Source organism: Chelonoidis abingdonii, chromosome 2 (assembly GCF_003597395.2).
Source record: "Chelonoidis abingdonii isolate Lonesome George chromosome 2, CheloAbing_2.0, whole genome shotgun sequence".
NCBI classification, from domain to species: Eukaryota; Metazoa; Chordata; order Testudines; family Testudinidae; genus Chelonoidis; species Chelonoidis abingdonii.
The window spans coordinates 280,422,395-280,450,208 of record NC_133770.1 but is presented as its reverse complement, the minus strand read 5'-3'; the positions used below and the strand labels follow the sequence as shown (position 1 = coordinate 280,450,208).

At 42.5% G+C, this 27,814-nt stretch overlaps 1 protein-coding gene across 2 annotated transcripts in view; it reads right to left on the bottom strand.

Moving 5' to 3' along the window:
• The window catches only part of FER1L6 (fer-1 like family member 6), a 156,372-nt gene that overhangs the window by 96,466 nt on the left and 32,092 nt on the right, over positions 1-27,814 (bottom strand). The window contains exons 1-6 of one of the 2 annotated variants that reach the window (XM_032803510.1): positions 22,549-22,607; positions 8,342-8,424; positions 3,508-3,637; positions 2,215-2,269; positions 1,970-2,101; positions 1,289-1,351 (exon numbers count right to left, since the gene is read on the bottom strand). In XM_032803510.1, coding sequence (XP_032659401.1) covers positions 1,289-1,351; positions 1,970-2,101; positions 2,215-2,269; positions 3,508-3,637; positions 8,342-8,424; positions 22,549-22,583 — 498 coding nt within the window. In that variant the 5' untranslated portion in view covers positions 22,584-22,607. Of the gene's footprint in view, positions 1-1,288; positions 1,352-1,969; positions 2,102-2,214; positions 2,270-3,507; positions 3,638-8,341; positions 8,425-22,548; positions 22,608-27,814 lie in introns of those variants that run through there. The other variant, XM_032803511.1, reaches the window with a different exon arrangement.

Below are 27,814 nucleotides of genomic sequence, written 5' to 3'. Positions count from 1 at the left end.
AATAACCCCAGTTCCCTCAGCTTCTCCTCGTAAGCCATGTGCCCAAACCCCCTAATCATTTTCGTTGCTCTCCGCTGGACTCTCTCCAATTTGTCCACATCCCTTCTGTAATAGGGAGACCAAAACTGGAGACAATACTCCAGCTGTGGCCTCACCAGTGCAGAATAGAGGGGAATAATCACTTCCCTCGATCTGCTGGCAATGCTCCTACTAATACAGCCCAATATGCCCCAGGCCCTTGGCAACGAGGGCACGCTGCTGACTCATATCTAGGTTCTCGTCCATTGTAATCCCCAGGTCCTGTTCTGCAGAACTGCTGCTTAGCCAGTTGGTCCCCAGCCTGTAGTGGTGCATAGAATTCTTCCTTCTTAAGTAATCTATACCTGTTTTACATATTAAACCTCTCAATGCTATGCGAAACACACACATTCCCCACAGCATACTTTAAATGCTTCTTCATTCCTAGAATCAATTATTTTAGGATTATATTCCTGGCAGAGATTAGCAGTTAATTCAGAGCCACACAGCTTTCCCCAGGTGCATGAAACCATCTTTGATAAAATAAGTATCTGTATCTTTGTTCATTTCAGTATTCAAAGCAAGACTGATTGAGACAGTTGGATTTGCTCCTTGGAGTTTCACCACAACAGAGTCAATGCAGAGCTGAGCATAGCAACTTAACTTACAGTTGGGTTCCTTCTCCTCCTGAATAACAAGCAACAATTAAAATGCTAGGATTGTCTTAGCACTGGTATTGCTCATGCCTAAAGAGCTGGAATACAGCTTTCAATATGAACTTGGGCTGTGGCTGAAGAACTGAGATAAGCACTCCCTCCCACCTCCAAAAAAATTCAGATCAATAAACTGAGAAAAACTGATGTGAAGGTTAAAAATTAAAGGGATGAAGACAACAATGAGGGCTCCGTTAACACTGGGTGAAATTCATCCTCTACCGAGGACCAGTGTGAGGCAAATGCACCACTCAAATATCCAACCAACTAACACACTGTTCACTAGTTTATAATTTACTTTCAAAAAGATGCCCATGAAAATTCACACTGGATCTGGCTGTTGGGTTGTTTTAAGTCTTTAAGTCATTACCAGTTGCCACTTCTACCTTTCCCCATTCCTGACTTCACCTTAGGACACAACCTCATGATTCCATTTGCATTTAAAACAAAATTGTTTCTCTTTTTATGAACATCACTGTTAGGCCTAGTATAACACACACAGCCAAATATTTGATCCTTGTTTAATAAAACAACATAAAACTTCCCAAAATACTTACAGAGATTTTGATAATTTTGTCAAACAAATGCATTTGAGGTCCAATGAAGTCAAACACAAAATACTGTGGAAAAACAAAATTGCAGATTAGTATTGTCCTTATGCTGTCTTTAGCAAGCACTATTTGCCACACAGTTTGAAGTTCTGGCCTAATCTAATATACTTGCACATATGCTTCTGACTGATTATTTTTAAACACACGCTACATTTATTTAAGACCTCTAAATCTAAAAAGGTAGAGGCAGAGAAGATAGGAAGCCCAGAAGAAGAAATAATTTGGTTTGCTTTGGAAGTTATTTTATCAAACTCCTTGTGTAACTTGCAAAAGCAAGTGTCAGAGCGATTTGAACTTGGAGAGTGTGATGGTGGGTTGGGGGAACTAGTCTGGGAAGAGCTCATGAATGAGGGATGGGAGTGGTAGAGGAGGAATGAGACACGGCAAGTCATGTCCTCGGCGGATCAGATTGAACGGAACATGAAAAGAGAGAGGTTGAGAGATGCAGAATGGAGCAGAGTTGTCACTTTTGCTCTTCCATACTTTAAATTTTAACAGCTTGCTGACAAACTTCACTTGTCAGAGAGATTACATTGCTTTAGTCATTAATCTCTAGTCACTGTAATATGAACAATCACCATTCTGCAACCATTTCAAACAGCATCTTCCCAACTGCAAGGTACTTACTTCATTGTAAAATGGGGCATTTGTGCCTTCTTTGACTGTCGTTTGCTTCTTTTCATCTCCAATCTCTATGATCACCACTGGATCAATATTCTCACCAACTAATTGCCGGGCTTCAATGATTGTTATTGCGATCTGCAGGGCACAGATACAACACATGCACAAAAACAGCCTCAGATTCAATCCCAGCAGTTATTTTAATTAGCATAAGTAGTGTTATTATAAATGTGTGCATGCAGTCTACTCACCTGATAATTCTGGGATTTTATTTCACCATCATGAATTTTGGACACCAGTTTTGCTCTGTTTAAATTATAGAACAGAATATTGTGCATCACCCATCAAAAATGTTACATTCTTGTTCTTTGACACATGCTCAAGAGACATGTTTAGTACCATTTTCCTTGAAACGACTATTTTTTAGTGACTAGTTTTGAGATAGGCTACTTGGTTTTATATAACCGGCATTCACTTCAGATGTGAGCCTTGGGATATTTCTTGGGGATAATGATACCAAGCATTTCCATATCTCCCCAAAACAGCTTTGTGTTTCTTCACATTTTATCTTAATGCTTAGTATGAAAATGCAAAGAGGGAATTAATGCCAGGAACTGAAAATCTCTGTCTGATTCTTATCCAGTACATAGATTCGTAGATTTTAAGGTTGGAAGGGACCGTTATGATCATTTAGCCTGACCTCCTGCATAACACAGGATATGATATTCTAAATTCATCAGACCTACCTCTCTCTCTCTCTCTGTGTTCATAGATAGATAGATAGATATCCTATACATTGATATATGATATATGTAACCCCTGCTTTCTTGGAGTGGCACTCTGTCCTCCTCTAGTGGTGTCTAGCCCAGGGGAGATTAATAAGTCTACCACTGGTTTGGCTAACAGAGACATATCTTTTAGCTCAGGCACTAGAGGTTCATGCATTAAATTCCAGAGGTTCCAGGTTTGATCCCCACTGCCAACACCCCTGTGTGGGTCAGCATTTTGTAACAGACTCATGTCTCTTAGCCAAGGTTGTAGCAGGCTCATCAATCTCTAGGGGACCTAAACTGCACTAGATGGGGACACGATGCCACTCTATGCAAGCAGGGGTTACATATATATGAAGTAACTCTGCACATGCAGAGTATTATATAGCTATAGATATATAGCAGATATAAATACAGGGTCTGATACAATGCTCACTAAAATAAATGAAAGAATTCCTGCTGACTACAGTGGGACTTGGATCAGACTCACATTTTTTTCCCAGATCATCAACCATGACAATTCTCAAGATTTCTGTCCTCTTTCTCTAACTTTCATTAGCAGCTTAATCCTGGTCCTCCCTCCATTACTCATATTCTGCAGTGACCTGTGTCTAGTGACAATCACAATATACCATGTAGAAGTACAGCAGGCTAGAGATCCGTACTTTCAGCAAGTTGATATTCTAGCCATGGGGTGTGCTGCCAACAGCAGTGCTGTCACCAAGAAGAACAGGATGGGGAATAACTGGAAATGTTAGTGATGCAGCAAAGTACCTTTTCCTCTGCAGCCCTGCAGGTGCAAAGCCGCTTGAAGATGCAGCGTCATCATACATGAAATCACCATCTCCCGCTTCTTGTCCTCCAGACATCTCATGGTGAAGACTGTCACTTTCATCGTGCTCACCTAATTAACAAAAAAATAAAGAAAATTTATCCCCTTCTGTCATAGAGTCATAGAAATGTAGGGCCGGAAGGGACTTTGCGAGGTCCTCTTGTCCATTCTTCTGCACCAATGTAGTACCAAGTATAACAATGCCCATCTCTGACAGGTGTTTAATCTGTTCTTAAAATCCTCCAATGAAGGGGATTCCACAACCCTATTTGGTAATCTATTCCAGTGCTTAATTATTCCTATAGTTGCAAATTTTTCCTCATATCTAACCTAAATCTCCCTTGTTTCAGATTAAGCCAATTACATCTTGTCCTATCTTAAATGGGCATGAAGATCAACTGATCACTATCCCCTTTCTAACAGCCCTTAACTTATTTGAAGACTGTTACCAGGTTCCCTCTCAGTTTTCTTTTCTCAAGATTAAATATACAGTATGCAGGTTTTTTTAACTTTCCTCATAGGTCAGGTTTTCTTAATCTTTTATCATTATTGTGGCTCTTCTCTGGACGCTCCAGTTTGTCCATATGAGCATCTTTTTCGAGTTTGGTGCCCAAAATTGGACACAGTACTCTGCTGAGGCCTCACTAGTGCCAAATAGAGTGGAACAATTACTTCCCATGTCTTATATACAACACTCTTGTTAATACACCCCAGAATTATATTAGTTTTTTTGGGGGGGGGGTGGGGGGGGCAAGGGAGTTCAACTGCATCACATTTTTGGCTCGTTTTGAATTTGTGATCCATTGTAACTCCCAGATCCTTTTCAGCAATACTACTACCTAGTCAGTTTTCCCCATTTTCTATTGTGCATTTGATTTTTCCTTCCTAAGTGCCGTACTTTGTGCTTGTGTTTACTACATTTCATCTTGTTGGTTTCAAAACAATTCTCCAGTTTTTCAAGAATTCTAATCTTGTCCCCCACATTGCTTGCAACTTTTCCCAGCTTGGTGTCATCTACAGAGTTTATAAACAGGCTCTCCGCTCCATTAACTGAGTCATTAATGAAAATATTGAACAGTACTGGACCCAGGACTGATCCCTGCAGGACCCCACTAGATATACCCTCTCCATTTGACAACTACTCTTTGAGTGTGGTTGCTCAATCATCTGTGCACTCATCTCATAGTAATTTCATCTAGACCCCATTTCACTAGTTTGTTTATGAGAATGTCAAGTGGGACTCTGTCAAAAGCTTTACTACAATCAAGGTATATTACATCTATTGCTTCCCCCTATTCACTAGGCCAGTCATTTTGTCAAAAGAAGGACATTAGGTTACTTTGTTCTTGACAAATCCATGTTGGCTATTACTTATCACCCTATTGTCCTCTAGGGATTACAAATTGATTGTGTAATAATTCATTCCAGTATCTTTCCAAGTATCAAAGTCAGGCTGACTGGTCTACAAGTCCCCAGGTCCTCTTTGTTCTCCTTCTTAAAGATAAGTACTATGCTTAGCCTTCTCCAGTCCTCTGGGACCTTACCCATCTTCCATGACTTCTGAAAGATAATCACTAACAGTTCCAAGATAGCTTCAGCTAGTTCCTTAAGTACCTTAGGGTGAACTTCATCGGGCCCTGCTGACTTGAATACATCTAATTTATTTAAGTATTCTTTAACCTACTCTTTCCCTGTTCCGGCTTTTGTTTCAGCACCCTTGAAAATATTGATTATGTTAAGCATCTGGTCACAATTAACTTTTTTTTTTAGTGAAGGCTGAAGCAAAATAGGAGTTAAACACCTCAGCCTTCTTGGTGTTATCCGGTATTAGCTCTCCTTCCTGGCTAAGCGGTGGGCCTACATTTTCCTTCATCCTTTTCTTGAAGATGTCTGACTCCTTCTTCCATTAAAGATAATAATGAACAAAGCAGTGTTTCCAGCAGGGAGTATATCCTGCCTGTGCTCTGTAGCCTGCACTGACTTCCAATTGAAACTCTAAATCAATGCAGGCTGGCTTAGAGACTACATCTCTGCTGTATACTGCCATTAAGATAGGCAGAGCACTCAGGCTAACAACTCCTAGATGTAAATTGGAAGAGGTGGGAAATGAGTCATTTGCCGTGAGGAGACATCAGCTCTGAAACTCACTACCTGCCTCTGCACACTTGGCCTTACAGAACCCAAATCTGCTATTCTTTGTGGCACAGCGCAAAGCTTTTCAGTTTGTGCAGGCTGCCCCCAGCGGTGGGGAGTTAAGTAGGGGTGAGTGAGTTGTGGGGATAGGACCAGCTCTTCCATTAGGCGACCCTAAGTGGTCGCCTAGGGCACCAGGATTCGGGGGGCGGCTTTTTGTGCGCTCCCCACTGGGCGAGCGGGAGCTTCCGGTTCCACTCCCGTTGCGCTGCCGAAGAAGGACCTTCTGCCGATGTGCCGCGGAAAACAGCGGCAGTCAATGAATGCCGCTGTCGCCTGCGGCATTTCGGCGGAGGGTCCTTCTTCAGTGGCGCAACGGGAGCTGAACTGGAAACTCCCGTGCACCCCGTGGGAAGCGCACAAAATGCCGCCCCCTGAATTCTGCCTAGGGTGCCAGAAACCCTGGCGCCGCTCCTGTGTGGGGATAGTTTTAATTTGGGGTGACTTTGAAGGATTTTTATGCAAACATGGTAAATGTTGCAGTTCAGCAACAGATACGGCATGTGTCCAAAACATGAAGGCCACTGAAGTTGGCTGCCCAACTGGAAACACTGGAAGGGTAAAACTGATGCACCCAAAACCAAAGGACACTTTTGAAAGTGTTTCCTTTAATCTCTCTATGCCTGTGTACCCCATCTGCAAGATGGGGCTGCTAATAATACTTCCCTCCCTGAGAAGTTGTGAAGCTACTACCAACCATGTGTGAGAGGCACTCAGGTAGCATGGTGATGGGAGACACAGAAAAGCCTGTAAATACAAGAGGTGGAAAACTTTGACATGGAGGCATCTTCATAAACATTGGTATGGTTCTGATTGAAGCTGAGGACTTCAACCTCAACTGGCATAAACTGGCATGCTCCATCAGGACCAGCTGCACTGATTTAGCCCTAAGGGTCCCTCTCTACATTTTTCTTTTGTTCTGCTTCTGCACTGCTGCTGTGTCATGATCGTTGTCCCTGTCCTATTGACTCTAGCATGTGGTGTTTGATTACTGCACTTTATTGCTTTACTTTGTTTACTTTGTAGGCTGAAACACTCAGAATTCTTTTCCAGCTGGGAACGGCCATGTGCCAGAATCATATTCTGTCAAGAAAAATCTTTTGTTTCATTTTATCAGTGAAAAATGTTAAATAATTTTGTAATGGTTTTCCTTTAAAATTTTCTTATGCTATCTGAGCAGATATTTTTGATCAGCCACAAATATTGCCTTCTGTGAATTCACTGATAGAAAATGAAAATGATTCCGCCAATGGAACATGATCCCGCAGAGTACTCTTTCTTTGATACATTTAGTGAGCGCCAGCAGGAGACAAAATCCTCAATCAGAACCGAGAAGGAACCTGCTGTCATGTTAAAAGATTTCTCCCATAGTCCAGATGTTTAGTAATCAAGGGCACTAATGATGTGTCTGAAGGTGCAACACAGTGATGTAGATGTCTAAGGGCAGAATCTGCTGTAATAAGCAGTTGCTGAAACATGAGTGTTTGCACGGAAAAGTGCAGCAGATTTCACTAATGAAAGCAATGTAACATATTGTAAAAAAACTGGACCACCTAGGAACTCAGTGATTATTGCTAAGCTGCACACCATGGTCCCTCAGAACTACATGGCAGTAGTACAGACAAAAGTCAGATCTTCCTGCTCCAATAGCTCAAGCCCTTGCCATGTGAGCTAAAGAAGACTCTCCTTTGGTGTAGCAGCTGTTAGCAATATAGTGTTTATGACACACAGTAAAGTACTTCTGTTTCTTTACAATAGAGGGTCATGGTATACGTACGTACCAGCCAGTTGTTTATTGTATAATAATTCATAGATTCCAGTAAACACACTGTAATCCACATTTTAAAAGACCCCACAGAATTCAAGGCATGACCTCACACCTAGGATTTGTGAGACTCAACTAACCCCTTCTCTATGAGATAGCTGATGTGTTGGAGGTGAAAGGGAGAGCTATAGGAATAGGAAAGTAAAGTAGTGGAGGAAGACACCTCAGAGAATTTCATATGAGTTTGGAAGAAAGAAATGCAGCAGGAAAAGGAGAAATAGGAACCTGTGTATATTTTGGATGCAAGATCCATGTATTAGATAAAATTTTAATTAGTATTTAAAATGACTGGACTATAATTCTATCTCAGGTTTCCAATAATCACACAAACCACTAAGTTTTTTCTCTTGTGATTTACAACTTCTGAATGGAATCACGGTGACCTGGATGGAATTTCAAATTTCCTGTAACTTAATCAATATGTATCTAGAAAGATTGAACTGTCCAATACTCAGTGCTTCCCTAAAGGAAAAATGGTTTTGACCATTTATTTCTATAACATTAGACTAATTTTAGATGCTATAATCTGCACTCATATGATCTCTAAGTGACTTTGACCAAACAGCTAATCCTGTAGGAGTTGGCTGTCTTTATATTTAGTTAGGACTGATATGGAATTTACTGCCCATTTTATCATTTCTTAAACCAATAGTTGTAAGGCTCAATTCAAATGATTTTACAGGTGAAGTTAGGGATAAAATAATCTCACCTTTATTCTCTTTTCTAACCAAGTGTAATATTGATTTACTAGGCCTTACCCGCTGCACCTTTGTTTTCAATAATTAACCCCTTCTCGCCTTTTTTCTTCTTCTTCAGCTTTATGCCAGCAAACAGCCCCTTTCTGAAAAAGAAGTTAAACAAAATCATAGCAAAGATAGCTTCAAGTTTTGTTCTACACAGACATCCAATTTCATTTCAGCAGCTGTTCAAAGGGAATGTTAATATCCAAGTAAGATTGATTGTTTATATTCCATTTCCCCTGCTGCAAAAGTAATAAAAGCAAACAAGGAAACTTTTTCTATTGTGTTTTTGTGCTTTATTCTGGCTTTATTCTATTTTTGAATTTACGAACATACAGAGCAATATATTTATTTATTTACTTCTTACAGAACGTACTGGTAACTTTATTTCAAACAAAAGCAACCAATCAGTGGTCAAGAAAGGAAAGCCAAGCTAGGCTTCTATTTCTATTGACTTCCCACATGACATAATTACTGAGCGTGATGAGACCAAAGCTGTATTTGCTAGTTTAAAAGCATCTCGGCAGATTAAGTTTACAGGTTCCAAGTCAAAAGCAGCTTTTCAGTGAATTAAAATAAACATACAATGTTTGTTTAGGCATACTTCAACCACCATCTTGTCAGCTGCGCTGCTGCCACATCTCTTGCTGCAATGGCCTTTAGTGACATGAAATGCAATACAAAAAAGGCATTCTGCATGGAGGGGACTCAGGGCTCAATTCTGCTTCTGATTAAGTCAATGGCAAAACTCCCACCGACCTCAGCAAGAGCAGGTTTAGATCCCTGGGTTGAAACAGTTAAAGCAAAAGTGCTAAACCTCATTCTCGCAGCTCTGGAACAGATCCAGGTTGTGCTTTCAGAGTTTTGTTCTGTTTCCCTTTTTTCTTTTGTGTTTCCATTTTCATGGCACCACAGCCATTTAAAATATGTGTCGAACTGGTTTTAAACATGGAAGAGAAAGCCAAAAGCTCCTCAAATGTCATAGAAAACGCTTTCTGCTGAAAGAATATTACAGTATTTCCTCCCCTAGCAAGGTTCAACAAGGGTGAGGGGAAACGTAAACCATCCACCCACCCATTTCTGGCTACATGACTCCCCAATACTCTGTTCCATTTATTATTAATTATTTGTATTGCAGTAGCTCCTAGGAGCTCCAGCCTGGACTATTGTGCTTGATGCTGTACAGACACAGAACAAAGACAGTTCTTGCCTTTGACAGGGTGTACCAGCCCCGCACTGGTGAGGGGAGGATTAAAGAACTGCTCTGGGCCCAAGAGACCACATCCCCCTACCTCTGCTGAGCGTGCTACCAGTGGAGGGAGCAATTACCAGGGAGCAACTCAGCTCAGTATGGGCTGACCAAGGAGAGACAACTGAGTGCAGCAGCCTCCTACCGGGAAGCCTCCAGGACTCAACGTTGCCTGGACTAAGCCCTGCGTATACCAAATAAATAAATAAGGACTGAGCCCTATCACACTTAGCAGCTAGAAATCCATTGACTGCAGGAGCTGAGGGTGATGACTTGCTGTTGCCAGTGGAAGAGACTCCAGAGATGGATCAGAGGGGAATGCGGGAGGCACCCTAAGTCCAACCTGGGACGACATCGGAGGGACTGAAACAAGGGTAGGAAGTGACCCAGGGAGTGACCCTTTGTAAACCATGCCTGCTTGGTGTGGCACTCTGTCCCCCTCTAGTGGCAGCTACAACAGCTAGAGATTGATGAGCTTGCTACAGCCTTGGCTAAAAGACGTGTCTTTTGGCTCATGCATTAAGCTCCAGAGGTCCCAGGTTTGATCCCAGCCAACAATGGCATTACATGTGCTTAGGGGTATCAGGCCCTGAATCCTGTCCAAGAGCCACTGTTTTGAAGGGCCAAGGGTTGGAACCCAGTGGAATAGGATTGGTGTGGGTTCCCGCACCTCATCAGCGGGCGACATTACCCTGGAACTACAGCTGCCAGGCAAAGTGTCTGTTGGACTCTTGCCAGTGAGCGACAATACCGTGAGCTATTGCCACTAGACAAAGCAGCCTTTTAACTCTTGTGATTGGGCCATGTTATCCCAAACTATAACTGCCAGGGAAATTGCCCTTGGACTCTTGCCATTAGGTGTTATGCCCTGGAGTATCACCATTAGGCAGTAGTGCTGGCCTGGGGCACACAGGCAAACCCCCCACAGTGCCCCAAACAATTTACATTCTAAGTAATCCTGGTGTAGTCCAGTCAAATGTTTCAGCTTGCTAGGTCTTATCTCTATAATGAGCCATGAAAAATAGGTCCAAACATGACAAACTTTGCAGATGTTTTCATCCTGACCTGCGCTGACAAGCTCTAACCATTTTTCTACTGCAATAGGACACAGATTTTCCTGGAACAAAGCATCTATCACTAGTTCATTGTCAATTGCCTCATTTAGTCCTCTTCTAATCAAAGTTGTCCATCTAAGGGAGTGGTGTGTACCACATGGGCCAGAATTTCAGAAAAGTGTGCATGTGACTGAATATGCAAAAATGTACAAACTTTGCAAACCTAACTTGTGGACACAACTGTAGCAATTATATATGCAGTTGCAGTGAGCACATGTACAAATTCATAATTGCATGCACAACTTTCTGAATAGCTGCCGAAGAAATAAAATAGGTGTCAAAGGTGTATAGACAGAGTTTTGCATGGCTCTGTGAGTTTATGATGGCCTGCTTCAAAATCCTATTTCTTCCTGAGGTTATTTTTTCAAATGCTGATCATAGCTAGATGCTGACTCCAAGACTTCTCTGTCCCAGTGCAGCATTGGCATCCCTATAACATATAATAAATATTCAGGAACCAGTCTTGTCAGGAAAAAAGTCCAGAACATTTTATTAACTGTAGAAGCACTCAGCTCCGTCTAAGTCTGTACAGGCTTCTGGAAAAATCTCATTCACAGTGGCCATGCTCCAAGCCTTACGATGGGCATTCACATAGTACTCCCATACTATATATCTAGGAATGTATAAACATGCTCAAAAGCATGATGTCAGCCCATCTGCATAATCACTCCCATGTTACTAACTTGATACCTACACTTCTGTTCCAAGGGCAGTGGTTAAGGATGGCCCATTTTCTCCCATCCTCTATCTGAATTCCAGAAGTATACAGATAATTACATACAAAAATACATTTTATAAAATATTATTTAGGTTGCAAATTTAAGCATTTGAAAGTTAAGAAGTGCCAGATTTATAGATGTCTGTGCAATTTTTATTCAGCCCCCTTGAGTGTCTAACTTTTGCAATAAGTGAGGCAAATGTCTTGTGCAAAAGGAAATGTGATTAAATTGTTAAATTTTATAATGTACATGCACAAAGGTGCCAAATTAATGTTGCACGGGCAACTGTATATCTGGTGTTTCCTAACTTTTAAGTGCTTGACTTGGCAACCTCAATAATATTCTTTTAACATAGTTTTTGTATGTAATTTCCTAGATTTTTTAAAGGAAAAAGATTTTTAAAATTCTAATATGGACAATTGTATCAACCTTCCCATCATGCATCATCATTCAAGGTTTGAATAGATGCTTTTCGGAAAAAAAAAACTATCAAAAAGCAGTTTCCAAGGAAAGTTGTGTCCACCCTACTGAAGAGACAGCTGTAGCATCTTTGGAACACATTGCAGTGTAACATCACTGGTGCCAAACTGTGAATGGATGGAGTAAGGATGCATGGATTCATGGTCCAAATGTTGTATGGCTGCCAAAGCCTTCACCTCCTGACTTGTGACCCTTAAACTCCTTTAGAATGAAAACAATAAAGACACTACTCTAACATTAACCGCTAATCTCACACTAAAAATAGTCACCCAGCTGTATCCTTTACTAGTAACCTACCTACAGAAAAACTGAGAGCGTTAAATGGATCCTAAACTGAAAACTCAGGGGTGTGTAGAGGCTGAAAGTGTGAGTGTGGAGGTACACACGTTCACTGACATTTCACCAACCCAGAAGAAGGGGTGAGCAGCCAGACTGGGGACACAGCCAGCTGGAAGAAAATGGAGCACCTTGGTGCAGACCCGCGATTGGATGGGGTTTCACAGCTAAAAGTTTCATCTGTGTGATCAGTTCAGAAGAAAACTATTTCCCAATGCAGGGGAGCGGTCAAGAAAACAAATCAGCCATCGTGGAGAACTGACCTAGCAATTTTTTCTAGGAAACACATGTCAGATCAGATGATCATAGTGGCCCCTTGTGACCTCAGAATCTGTGACTATGCCAATCACACACTGATGTCTGTTACATAAAAACTAGTTAAATTCTTTAGAAAATATTGCAGAGCGAAATTGCTGTAAATTGAATTAGCTCAGCGTGTGAGAGTGATCTCTGTGTCAAGAAACGAGATTAGGGCTGGGGAGGAATATCAGTGATGATTTCAGCAAGTGGTACCTGCAAACATTTTCCTCCTTAGTGTATGCTAAATATTGTGTCCCAGGAGTGCATCACTGTAGAGAGAAGGGTAGTGGGATGAGGAATCTGTTCAGTGGTTTTCCCATTGAAACAAAAATTCCTTTCTTCAAAACCAAGGTGGAAGCTAGAAACAGCTGGCCAAACAGACTGATCCCAAGCTGCACTTTGCAGAAAATCTTTATACTTTGTTCCTAAAAAAAATATAGTGCATACACTCAGAATATAGCACAGCGTTCAGCCTAGTTGATCTGAAATGGAGTGTGTGGTGTTGAAGAGAGTGAAGACCTTTCAGGATTAGTTAGAGAGGTAATTTGAAAACACCTGACACTTGGCATAAACTGATGCATTCTATTATAATATATGGAATGAGTAACAAAACTCCTCCCAGTGGGAGGGAGGCAGGGCTGCCCAGAGAATTCAGGGGGCCTGGGGCTAAGCAATTTTGGGGGCCCCTTCCATAAAAAATGTTGCAATATTATAGAATGCTATATTCTCATGGGAGCCCCTGCAGGGCCTGGGGCCTATGGCAAATTGCCCCACTTGCCTCCCCTCCCCTCTGCGCGGCTCTGGAGGGAGGAAAGGAGAGAGAGATGGATAAATAGATTGATCGAGGAGGAGGCTTTTATGTACTGCTTGTCGCTAATAATGTATGCAGTGTAGTTGTAGCTGTGTCGGTCCCAGAATATTAGAGAAAGGCAGGTGAGGTAATGTGTGTTACTGGAGCAACTTCTATTGGTGAGAGAGACAAGCTCTTCAGCCACACAGAGCTCTTCTTCAGGTCTAGGAAAGATACTAATTATTACTAAATTATTATTAAAATGTCAATTCAAGACCAGTCTCTGTGTACATGCGTCTCACAATGCAGTTTTCCCCCCAGAAAAAAGGGATATCACACATTGCAAGGCAAAAATCTGAACTCCTAAGAACTTAGTGGTCAGTAATGAGGCTTGAAAATAATTCAGATGGTGTTAACTTAAGCCATCTTGAACAATGGCAGTGCTGGTCGGGTCTTTCATTGTATATAAAACAAACACATTAGAAAATGAGTACGTCTTCTTTTACTCCCTTTGCAGGAACTTAGCCCTTGTCTACACTACAGGGGAAATTCGTTAATAGCATAACTCAAATCAACGTAGATTAGATCTACTTCCACAGGGTCCACACTACACGATGTTGATGGGAGACACTCTCCCGTCGACTCCTTCTACTCTTCGCAATCCAGTGGAGTACAGGAGGTGACCTGTAGAGCGATCTGCAGTCGATTTAGCGGGTCTAGTGAAGACCCGCTAAATCGACCACTGATGCATTGATCACAGCTCGTCAGTCCCCCAGTAAGTGTGGACAAGCCCTAAGTATGCAAATTGCTATAGGACCAAAAATATTTTTTCACAAAAAGTACAGTCTGAATCAACTAGGGAAAAGACACAGACGTCTAAGAGGTAAGTGGAAGTGTTAGTTGCTTAAACAAGCGAAAATGAATTTTCTGGAGCCTCCAAGTTCGCCTAATTAGGAAGGCAATGTTACTGAAAACTGAAAAGGCTGTCTGGTCAGACTGAAACGTATTTATCTCTGAGATAGTGGATTCAGTCCAATAACCAGACCCAACAGGAATCTCAGCAGTGCTGCATCTTACAGGCATAATGCACTAAAAATGTATGATTCCTTTCACGTGGACCTAATGAAAACTAATTAAATGCTAAAATTTGAACAGTATCAGCAAAACTATAGTGCCAGGAGAAATCAGATGATGAACAAACCAGACAGCCACTGTAAAACTCAGTTAAGAAATAAAGCAACCCTTTGCAATTTTTTTTTTTTTACAGTTCTCAGACAGATTAATGATAGAACTGAAGGAGACATAACCAGTAAAACAGAAAGAACAATAATAAAGATCAGTGGTGAAACTTCTGGCTCCACTGAAGTTAAAATTTGACTTCAGTGGGGCCAGGATTTCACCCCTTGATTTTAAATCTACCACAAGCAACTGAGATGCAGAACTGAGGAAGCAAGCAATGTACATTTGCAAGCATTTGATCAAACTGAAATGGCAAGAACACTGAAATGTTTCATTTTTGTCTACATTTTTCATACAGAAAAAAAATCCTTTACCAACCTTCTTCATAAATCAAATCTCTCTCAGATATTCATTAACTCAGAGGGCTTTAAAGTAGCTCTATATAACTTGCTAATATGGGGAAAGAATGGCACAAAGCAGATTGAAAGTGTTAGAGCATGTCTGGGGGAAAGGGATTCAAATTAGGTTTAGGGAAATCACCTGTGTCAGCCATATACTACGTGAACATAGTCAGTCCTGAGGGAAAATATCTAATGTCTTTTTTAATAATGAAATACAGCAAGAAAAATGTACACTTCAAAAACTGGGAGAGATGATGATGTATCTCAGTAAAAGTCATTCCAAAGCTGTCTCAGTTACTCCTGAGTAGATTGTAATAGCCTAATTTGGTAGCAGCTATTTTAATGATTCGGGAGTTAGTTGTTTGGGCAAGACCACTGGATTTAGATATGCCAGCCACAGATGTCTAGAGCAATTAAAAGTTTCTGCAGTTCAGTTTATGCTCATGACTAAGACCTTACCAAATTCAAAGCCAGAAAAAACACGTCACAGACTGTGAAATCTGGTCTCCCACCATGAAATCTGGTCTTTTGTGTGCTTTAACCATATAATATACAGATTTCATAGGGAAGACCAGCATTCCTCAAATTGGGGGTTCTGACCCAAAGGGAGTTGCAGGGGGGGTTGCAAAGTTATTTTAGAGGGGTCCGTGGTATTGCTACCTTTACTTCTGCACTGCCTTCAGAGCTGTGTGGCCACAGAGCAGTGACTGGTGACCAGGTGTCCTGCTCTGAAAGCAGCACCCTGCCAGCAGCAGTACAGGAGTAAGGGTGGCAATACCATACCAGGTCATCCATACTTCTGTGATGCTGCTGGCGGTGGCTCTGCCTTCAGAGCTGGGCTCCCCGACTGCAGCTGCTGCTCTCCAGCTGTCCAACTCTGAAGGCAGTGCCATAGCCAGGAGCAGGACAAAAAGTAAGAGTAGCAATACCACAACCTCCCCCACCCCCAAACAATAACCTTGCAACCCTCCCCACAACTCCTTTTTGGGTCAGGATCCCTACAATTACAACACCTTGAAATTTCAGATTTAAATAGCTGAAATGAAATTTGTGATTTTTAAAATCTTATGACTGTGAAATTGACCAAAATGGACCATGAATTTGGTAGGGCCCTAGTCATGACCTTTAATCTTTTTACAGGTTTTCTCAGATCCCAAGGAAGGTAGATGTGGCAAAAACAACATCGAGGGGAAGGGAGGGAGCGATCAGATTTATAAACAGTATGCAAGAAAAAATGTTATTGACTTGTTCCATGTGACCACTCAGAAGTTTGTCTCCTCTTACACAAAGTTTCATAACATTATGTTTTGTCCCATCAGTTATTTACTCCCATCTGCTGCCACCAACACAGGACATGTGGGTGTGTTTGCCACGTCTTAGGAAGACTTTTTTTTAAGGAAACTAAAAAAAGGCGACAATCTGTTCAGATAAGAACAGCTTAAAATTTCAGGGGTCCTTATATGATCGTCACCAATATCCTAGCAAAATCTCCAATTTCCCAACAATCTCTCCTGTTCTGGTGAAAGAACACCAGAACAAAAAATAACGCCATTTCTGTTCTTTTAAACAAACCGCTTGCTCTGGGGAGAGACGACCAAAATGGAAAAGAGGCAAAGACAGAGAAATGGTTGAAAAGTGAGATTGTCTGACACTTCAGGGACTTGTTAATCACTAAACATAAACGAAGGGACCTATTTTCCTCCTACTGCTGATCTATTGCGCTTGTAACCAGCCAGCATGCTGAATGGACATTCTGGAGATAGAGTCTTCACTGGAGGCACCTTCCTCTTTACATGTTAATACTCTTCATCAAAGAGCATTGACAAGCTTTTCTAGATGGTGACGATCAGAGACGCTTACTTTCAGATACTTAATACCTTCCCAGAGCTCAGCCAGGGATGACACATCCCCTGAAGAACTGACTAAGTAGACAGAGCTGCTAGCACATTTCCGAACTGGTGCACTCATAGCTGGCACATGTACAGTCGTGCCCATTGTTAGGATGGCATTGCAAATTATCAGATCTTTCCGATAAGGGCAGAAGAGCTGTACCAATATCATCTCCTGTCCAGGAAATAACTTTCTCACAATGGTGACTAAAGCATTTAATGCTCATGCCTTGTTATAATTGATCACACTTGTGGACACAGTACATGCCGTGAAAAAATACTTAATAAGCAGTAATGAAAAGCAAAGCAGCAAGTTCATAGGATCTTTTGGTGGCAAATAAAGCACACTGTACTGGGAAACTACAAGGAACCTGGAAGGATCACTACCTGGGATGAAAAGGTAATTAGTTCATTCTCCAGGCCTTCCCAGTCCTTGGCCTCTGCTGAGCTTGTCAGCAAAGCATGACACTCACTGCGTGCCCCCTAGGATGGTGATTTTATCATATTATTTATTATTTGTATTATGGTAGTGCACCAAGCACTCAGGATTTTGATCCCTTTGTGGTAAGTGCTGTACAAATACTGAGGAAGATGCGGTTCTTACAAGCTTGTTTAAGGCAAGATAAAACAAGTGAGAGTAACAAAACAAAAGGAGGAGTGGGGAAAAGGAAGGACAATGGCAATAATATACAGTAGAACCTCAGAGTTACAAACGCCTGGGGAATGGACATTGTTCATAACTCTGAACAAAACGTTATGGTCGTTCTTTCAAAGATTTACAACTGAACATTGACTTAATACAGCTTTGAAAATGTTCTATGCAGAAGAAAATGCTGCTTTTAGCCACCTTAATTTAAATGCAACAAGCACAAAAACAATTTCTTTCCTTTGTCAAAATATTTTTTTTAAACTTTCCCTTTATTTTTTTTTAGTAGTTTACGTTTAACACAGTACTGTATTGTATTTGCCTTTTGTGTTTGTTTGTTTTGGTCTCTGCTGCTGCCTGATTGCATGCTTCTGGTTCCAAATGAGGTGTGTGGTTGACTAGTCAGTTCGTAACATTGGTGTTCGTAACTCTGAGTTTCTACTGTACCATATGTTCCCATAGGCTACTTGTGTGAATAACTTGAGGGTTCACAATTACTTGACATGTTTTGTTTAAATCAGGTAAATACCAGAAATCCCCACTGATCTAGAAACACCTGCCCATTACAAGATAGATGGAGACCATCAACTCATTTAACATGAGATACTTACTTAGACTGTAATCTCTTTGTAGCAGGGACTATTTTTGTTCTTTGTTTGTACAGGGCTTAGCATAATGGGGTCCCAGTCCATAACTGCTGGGGCTCATAAGTACTACCTCAACAAAAATAATAAATGCAATAATAATGGGACACCAAACACTCCAACAGATGAGTAACAACTTCTGATCATTACCCTTCTTGGATTTGGGCCAGTGACCTAGAAAAGAGAGGTTCCAGATGCCATTACCAAAGCCCTAAATCAACCAGTCCTCCAGATTAGAAGGTTTCACTACTCCCTTTCCTTGAAATGTACACACAAACTGTATATTGCACTGCTTCCCCGTTAGCTTTTTCCATGCTAGCTTCACATTATCTTGCCAACATTCCAAAATGATTTATTATGCCTTTTCTTTTTCATGTAAGCCTTACCTTTCACAGATGCTTTCTGATTACATCTGGCACTGTATGATATTCTCTCAGAAACTGGATAATTACAATTTGCGTTTCAAGTTAGAGGACAACTGGAAAAATTTGTTTCAATCTTGTTAAGAGGTGAGCAAAAGAGTAAGCCTTACTAAAAATTGAAATTACTTCGAGTTTTTCCTTGTTAAACTTAATTTCCCCTTCTCATCAAATTCTTTATAAGTTTATGCCTTAGACAAATTAATATGCAAGGACAGCAGCTTCTTGCTGCAGGAAAGGCCACATGTAGACTTCACTTCAACACACATCTAGGGTATCATTTTCCCATTGCAGCTCACATGAATAGACCTGCAATTCACAAGTATGGCTGGGATACAGAAGCCATTTGATCCATCTGCAGCAAATGAAAAATGGAATCCTCTACACTGGTTTCAGAAAACAGAGGTCTGCAGCTTGGAAGCTGAAGAAGAACGACACAATTCATCAATGACCTACAGTTCCAGTGTGTTGGCTCTGCTGGAACAAAAAGTCTGCACACCCAGTGGTTCTGGCCACTGAGGAAATCCGTTGGCATAGAGAAGAACCTCACTGGCATAAGGCCAGCACAGAGACTCTGCCATCTCCCCATCACTTTGTCAATCCTCAGTTTAGGACGCATGTAGAGGGCATGGCTAGAGTACTGCTGTGCAGCAGCTGTTCATGACTGCTGGAACAGCTCTATGAGACCCACAGGCAGTTTGGCACAAATTAGGGCAGCCCTGAGACTTCTCTTACCAGTGCCAGAGACTGACCTGGCTAGTCCCAGAAAAGTCACCTTTCCCCACACCCTCAGACTCTGCTCCAAGCAGATCTTGGCCACCCTTAAGAACAGATTGATCTTGATCACACTTTATTATTTAACATAATTTGTTGTGATAAAGTAATCTGACCAACAAATAGGATGCAGTCAAGCATGCCCTGAACAGCCAATGGGGTACATGTGTATCCAGTCCAGTGTCAACTGAGATAATCTTGCCATGACGGGAACACAGACATTTTGATGTATTTATACATCACTGACATATTTCAAATGGGTTGATTTAGGTTTATTTTCCTGAAATCTCCTGAAATTTGACTCTGTAAGGATGTATGGTCTATCCAGTAGAGGCTCGGGGGCTTCATGAGCGCATTGTACTATATGTTCTACCATTACTGCCACTATAATTGACCCCGTGGAGAATGAAAAGCAAAAGAACTTGAGAAGCTCGAGGCTGTGTGTGGGCTCTGTGAAGCCCATACCTAGTACAGATCCTATAGCAGTCCCGTACATTTGCCATGACTTAAAGAAAATTCGTCTGTTTATATCATGTCTTTGCTAATTCATTCAGGATTTACGCAGAATGGAATGCACAAGAATACCACGTGGACAAGATTGTTTCTGCCCTCCCTAACACTCTCTGGTGCCTGTGCTTTCCACCACCTGGGCGACTTGGGTGGAATTTGCTCTTGAGCATAGTCAGAATTAGGTATATGCACTACTTAAATCCTACTTATGCCTAATTTTGAGGGATTACGCAGGACTGTTTGGCTACTCCCACAAGGTCCTTTCTTATCAGAAGTAGCTATTGGTGAGGTGGCCCTTAAAACAACATTTTTGAACCATAAAAAAAAAATTAGTTTATGAAATGACCAAAAGTTTTGGTGAAGCTCATCTATTAACCAGCCCTAACTGCTACGCTCCCAATGACCTCCACTAGATTTGCCTGGAAAAAAATGTAAAAAAGCAAAGAAAAATTCACTTTCTTCACACACATTTATGTGGAATTCAGTAGGTGAGTCTAGTTTTGTGCATAGGTTTTTTTGGCTGTTTTAAATTCTGACTCTTTCAATCAAAACTTAACTGTCCATGGAATTTTCCAATAAATCCAATAACATTTTATTATGGGAACAGTCATTAATCTGTCTGTGCTGAACAAATGCAAATGAAAGGAATATAATTCTCGCATCAATACATATTTCCTAAAAAATATTTTTTTTAAAGGAAGGCTCCTAGATTCCTTAATCATTTCCCAATATATAGTGCTTTCAACAGGATGGAAATTACAGGAGAAAGTAAATTATCTCCCTAATTTAAACGGATCATTTCTAAGAGTAAAACTTAGTTATTATAGTAACAAGGAACTTTAATATAAAAAGTAATCAACTAGAAATTATAATGTAAACATTATTTATTAATTCAGTAACAATTTTCAACAAACTAGTATTCCATTCATACCACTAGAGGAAGTTCCAGGAAAGAAATTCACTGTATCAAATTCACCCATTCTATTCTGCCAGATGGAATTCAGGATGCATCTTAATAGAGGGTTTAACGAACAGTTAATTTCATGCTTCTTTTTCATAGAATCATAGAGGTTAGAGAGAGACATTACTTGTTAGCCCATAGAGTATATTTTAAAATGTTTTGTCCTACTATGATTTGATAGTGGGATTTCCTTTGGAATCTCATAGACTCACAGACTTTAAAGCTCAAACGGGACCATCATGATCATTTAGTCTGACCTGCTGCACATTATTGCACAGTCTAACAGATCTAGCCATCTTCCTTTGCCCATTTTCATCTCTCTTAATTCTATACCATTTTTGCATTTTGAAGGGTCAAAGGATTTGTCATATTAAAGATTTAGCTTATTCACAACACAACACACCAAACCCATGTGATGTCCAGGGCAGATTCAACCAGATACATATCAAAGGGACTCACTGAAGATCATTTTGGCCAGGTGCCAAGACCACTTCTGAATGGAGGTCTTCCAATCCCCAAAGTTTGCCTGCACCTCATGTAGCTGGATTAATGCCTTGGATACGTGATCCTATTTGACGGCCTATTGTTTAAAATTAACTGCTGTCCATGTGTATGCACCAGTATTGGAACTCATTTTTATTAGATACACAGTGATATGTTCCCATATATTGCATTTGAACCTCTAATATCTAATCATCAGTATAATACCATCAGTGATGTCTTACAGGTCAGCCACTGTGATCATCTGATTTCATCAGTGCTATTTGTCTAAACATTTACATATTTTTAATAACTGACATCAGATTTGACAGTTAAACTATCAGGTTTATTCAAAGCAACCTTGCTAAATGGATCATTATTTGCTTCCTTTGACAACCTTAAAAACACACTCTGGCTAATCTACATGCTTTGAAAGGGTGTCAAACTATATCACAGATGATTTAAAATCTAAAAATATGACAACACTGAAAAGACCTCAGAGTTATCTGTGCTATATGATGGAGGAATTCTTCCCCCTGCCTGCTGCCAAGCCAGAGTATCCAGGCTTGGCTGAGACTTAGGGGCCAGGCCACTGAATAACATTAGCACATTCCCAAATGCACAGGCATGTGACCAGTAGATCTGTGTAATCCCCAACCATCAACCCCTTCACACTGGCCCTCCACACAGTGGACCTCACCAATCTTATTGCAAGTTATGGCTGTCTGATGCCACAGACAGAGACAAGATTTACCCCTGTATTCACAGTCTTGTTTCTCTAAAATTCTTCCTGTCCTGTAGGAAGGCAGCAACTTTTACAGGAACACAATATTTGTAATATATTATATTATGTTACAAGGTATATTATAAAATGGGCCAGATCCTCAACTGGGATAGGGCAGTTTTACTCCATGGAATGCAGCTATATGAATTTACACGAGCTGAGGCTCTGGTACATTATATACAGACACGTACGCACAAATTCAGAGAGAGACAGATTATACACACAGAGCCTATATCTCCACTTCCTTGCACCTTATGTAGTCATTTATGTAAGCCTTCACCATCTCAACCTCAAAAAATTGTACACTGACTTTGCACAGGTGTAAATGACTGGATAAAGTACAAAGAACTGGGGAACATGAACATATAAAACAGCAATGGCAATTGCTACTACTTGGTGTTAATTTTCAACCTTACTAATTGCACATAGCCAATTAAACAACATTAAAGGGTTTGCTAGGTTTCCTTTCCTTCAAGAAAATTTCATAAGATTTAATTAGCTGAATAAAAATCAAGCCTTGGAAGAAATCCTTGAGGCTTTTAGACATACCTGTGGGACTGTGGAGTACTTTCTGAGGGCTCCATCCTGCTAGAGAATGTTTTTCTTGCAGCGATTGCCTGTTACATTCTGAACATACTCCCCACCTCATATCTGTATTTATGTTTCATCTACTTGCGTGTATAAAATGCAGTGACAGGTTAGTCAGATTGGTAAACACTGCACCAGGACTAAAAACTCTGTGACTGTGTAAACATTAACTCTCCTTTAGTCTACTGAAATCTTTGTTTACCAAATACTACTGAAAGAAAAGAAAAGAAAAGAAAAAGCCTGCCACGTAATGTTTTCTAATAACATTTCTGAGCCAAAAGGATAGTAAAAATTGCCCATCCTATTATAGCCAAGATTTACAAAAGTGACTAGTGGTTTTGGATGCCCACTTTGAGACTCCTTAAAAGGGCCTAAATTTCAGGAAGTGCTGAGTACAGGGCTGGATTTGCAATTAGGCAGAGTAGGCATGTGTCCAGGGGCGCAAGCATTCTAGGAGCACCTTACCTCTCTGAAACTGTGCTCAAGGTCAGCTGTAGGTGGAGGAGCACTGAAGATGCTGTGCCTATGGGTGCATATGGTGTAAATCCAGCCCTGGCTGAGGACCTGCCCTCTGAAAATGAGGCCCCTTTAAGGTGTCTTACCTTGACTTGGGTTATGCCTTTTTATTCCATACAGAACATAGGGCCTTCACTACCACTTCCATCTTTGATGATCTCTTGCTGCAGTCTTGGCTTCTTCCCATGTCATTTTGATAGCTTTCAATTCTGCTTTGATTGTTCATTTTGCATGTTGTCCTTGGCCTACTTCTTCACCTCTCTCCCTGAGGATTCCAATCCAATGCCTTTCTTGTCATGTTGCTCGTGTCTTTCGTCCATGAATGTCCTAGCCCTCTTTATTTTCATTCTGTAATTTCCTGTCCTACTCATTTCTGTTTTGTCCTGCTCCAAAGCTCTCTGTGATTTTTTTCTGCACAGCTAATACTAAGAATTTGTCTCAGGCAGATATTTGTGAAAACTTCAAGTTTAGATAGTAAACTGTTAATAAGTCTCCAATTTCATTGCCATACAGTAAGACAGACTTTACAATGGTGTTAAATATTCAAAGTTTGGTTTGGTGGACAAGGCTTCTATTTCGCCAGATTGGCTTCAAAGTTACAAAGGCATGTCTGGCTTTTGCTATTTTGGCTTTAACATCTTCATCTATTCCACCGTTTTTGCTTACGATACTGCCAAGAGATGTGAAGTGTTAAACCTCTTCTGTGTCAGTCCCAGGAAGTCTTATGGGTGTTTCTTGTTGTGTATTGATTTTCATGGTTTTCATATTCTTGGTGTTAATTTTCAACCTTACTAATTGCACATAGATCTGAAAATCGTTTGTTTTGGTTGAATGTCTCTGTGAGTATGAGACAGAAGATTGATGTCTGCAAAGTCAAGATCCTCTGAGCGTCTGTGTGAGAGGCCATTTTATACCTATTGGTCACTCTGTGGTGTCTCTTATTACCAATAAGAAGATTAGGAGTGACAAAAGACATCTTTGTCTGATGCTGGTAGCATTCTCAAATGTCTTAGCCAACTGGCTATTATGCATTACTTGTCATGTCCTACTTTTGTAGAAACTGTGGATGATGTTAACAAATTTCTGGGGGATCCTACAGTGGCATAGCAGCTTGCATCAGACCATTCTATCCACCGAATTAAATGATTTTTGGAAATCTATGAAATTCATCTAAAATGGTGACTGACATTTGATCAACAGTTCTATGGTGATACATAAGGTTACTGTCTGATCTGTGCATGATTTCTCCTCCCTGTCAGTGTTGTAGCCTTGAATCTACTGCTTTTTTTATTCTGCCCAGGATAATGCATGTAAGTACTTTACTTGGGATGGGCAGCAGTTGAATGCTCCTCCAGTGCAGCTTCACTATATAAACATTTTCCCACTCATTTGGTATTTATTCTTCTTCTCATATCTTTTTGAAAGAGGCCTCTAAAAATTCTTAAATAGGTATCCAAGAACGGAGGCATCCCAAATCACTAGTCCCTTTTTAAAATGTTGGTCTGTGTTGTGTCTTTCTGCAATATAAATTTGATAAATCAAAACCCAACATGCAATATTAATTTCAACGAAATATTGGAATATAGTGAGTGGTGCACACACATCTAATTATTTAGATAACAAAAAACATCCTTTGGTTTTCCCCACCTTGTCTTCCATCAGTCACACCCATGACATGTCCACCATTCCCTGACTGAGGATCTGGTTGATGCTTCTTCAAGCATCACTCAGAAGGCATTGAGAGAGAGGTAAGGGCCCCATTTTCTCCTGCTCTTCCCTCAAGGTTGTTTCCACAGCATTCCCATCCCTTGCCAACCCACAGAATGAGGGAGTGAACCATGATGCTAAAGAGGAACAGTCCTTCTTTGAGTGCTTGCTCATATCCATTCCAGTTAGGTGTGCGCGCACCGTGTGCACGTTCATCGGATACTTTTTACCCTAGCAACACTCGGTGGGCCGGCAGGTCGCCCCCTGGAGTGGCGCCACTATGGCGCCTGATATACCCGTGTCAGCCCATCCGCTCCTCAGTTCCTTCTTACCGCCCATGTTGGTCATTGGAACAGTGGAGCGCGGCTTAGCTGACCTCCACTTCCCTAGTGATTCACTTGTTTGTATAGTTATCGTGTACATAGTTCATTTCTATAGTTCTAGTTAGCATTTAAATTAGTAGTTCTTATAGTTGTGTATATAGTTAAAGAGGATCGGAGGCTCGCCCATTCTCCTCCTCCGGTACCGGCGCCCATGCCCGGTTCACCAGGCTTCAAACCTTGTGCGGCCTGTCATCGGCCGATGCCCACAGGAGACCCGCACAACTCCTGTTTAAAGTGCCTAGGCGAATCCCACCTTGCGGACAAGTGCCGAATCTGCAAGGCGTTCAAACCCCGGACAAAGAAAGAGCGGGACATTCACCTGAAGCAACTTTTGATGGAGGCAGCGCTAACTCCTCCATCCTTGGCACCGACTCCGGCACCGGGAACAAGTGCCTCCTCCGCACTGGACCGCCCGGCACCAGTAGAGGCTACTCGGCACCACCCTTCACCGGCCCAACCCTCTGGCTGGCACCTCTCCCTCTTCCCGAGGAGCAAGAGGCACAAGGCTCCTGCGGCACCTACAGCTATACTGCAGTCAGAGTGTATCTCCAAGACGGACCGCCCGGCACCGTCAACTGCCGCGGCACTGCTTGTCTCCGCACCGTTGATTCCGGTCTCAAAGGAGCCGTTGAGTCCTGTGCCTACCAGCTCCCCGGCGCACACTGCGGTCGAGCTCGTTGTGCCCTCCACGCTGGAGACCTTCTCCACGGCGTGGGACCTAATTGCTCTAACAGAGCCTGAGCTGCCCCAACCCCCAGCACCGCCGGTGCGGGTTATTCAGTCGTTGGGCAAGCCCACCATGGTGCGGCCACCTTCCCTGGGCACCACTGAACACCGTCGGTCCCGATCTAGATCCCGCGATCACTCTCGGCCTCGACATCGCTCCCGATCCTGGCGCCGCTCGCAGTCCCGGTACCGTCTCCATCCCAGTACCAGTCGTACTCGCGACACCGCTCGAGATCCCGGTCTCCGTCGTGGTACTCTCGGCACTGGTCCAGATCCCAGCACCACCGTACCTCTCGCAGCCGATCCTGGCATGACAATGTAAGGCACCGGTCGACCTCCCGGCACCGCGCTGGTCGCAGGTCCCGGTCCCGCTCCCGGTACCGCCACAGTTCCCGGTACCGTTCACCGGTACCACGCAGAGATGAGTTCTATGGACGCAGAGACCTGGTCCAATCAACTTCAGCTCATCCGTGGCCGTCACGTCATCCGTCTGCCTCCTCACACGCGGACAGTGCCTTCTACGGGGGTTCAGATACCCAGGCCCATCTGGACCACGGACCGCCTCAGTGGTCATTTTGGACACCTTGGGCCTATCACCAAGCCCAAGGTGAACCAATGGGCCCATCACGCTCTGGCCACTCAGAGCACCGTGCACCAGAGGCCACAGTCAGCAGACCTCCCCCAGCTCGTACAGAGGAAACCACTGCACCGGAACAGCATGATCGTCAGGAGACGGAGGTCCCCCAGGATGAGGCGTCAGTCCAGGACCAACTCATCCCAGGGCTGTCATCCTCCTCTACCCCGGATGAGGCGGTAGTGGGCACATCATCATCAGGGCCTCCTCTGATTGACCTCCAATCACACCAGGATGTTCTGCAGCATGTTGCCCAGAATATCAACCTTCCAGTAGAGGAGATTCCTGAGGTGGAGGACCCAGTGATTAGCATATTATCTGCGGAACCACCAACCAGAGTGGCCCTCCCCTTCATCTGTTTGATCCAGGCCAGAGCAGACACTATCTGGCAGTCCCCGGCTTCCATTCCACCCACAGCCAGGGGAGTAGAACGAAAATACATGGTGCCTTCTAAGGGGTAGGAGTACCTCTACGTGCACCCGGCCCCTTCTCGTTGGTGGTACAATCAGTCAACGAACGGGAGTGCCATGGCCAACAAGCCCCCGCGCCAAAATCTAGGGAGGCCAAGTGCATGGATTCGTTGAGCCGGAAGATCTACTCCGCTGGAGGCCTTCAGCTCCGCGTGGCGAACCAACAAGCCCTCTTAAGCCGATACAGCTACAATATCTGGGAGGCGGTCGGCAAGTTTACCGAGTTGGTTCCGCAGGACTCCCATCAGAAGTTTACAGCTCTCCTAGAGGAGGGGAAGAGGGTCACAAGAACCTCCTTGCAAGCCTCACTAGATGCCGCCGATTCGTCAGCTAGAACGGTCGCCTCTGGCATAGCCATCCGATGCATATTATGGTTGCAAGTATCCGGCCTACCACCTGAGCTGCAATACACCATACAAGACTTGCCATTTGATGGACAAGGTTTGTTCTCGCAAAAGACAGACCCCAGACTACAGAGTCTGAAGGACAACCGGGTTATTATGCGTTCATTGGGAATGCATACACCCCAGACTCAGAGATGGTCATTCCGCTCCCAACCCCAGCGCCCTTACCCCCCACCTCGGCCAAGACAAAATTTTGCCCGAAGACGAGGTCGTACTACCCGCAGACGTCAGTCTGGACCTCAAGGGGGCAACAATTCCGGTCCCGCCAAACCAGCACGGAGACCCAAAGCAAACTTTTGAGGGTGCGCCCAAGAGCAGTGTACCAATTACCTCCCCGGATCCCTTCCAGTTTTACAACCGCCTTTCCCCGTTCCTCCCGGCGTGGTC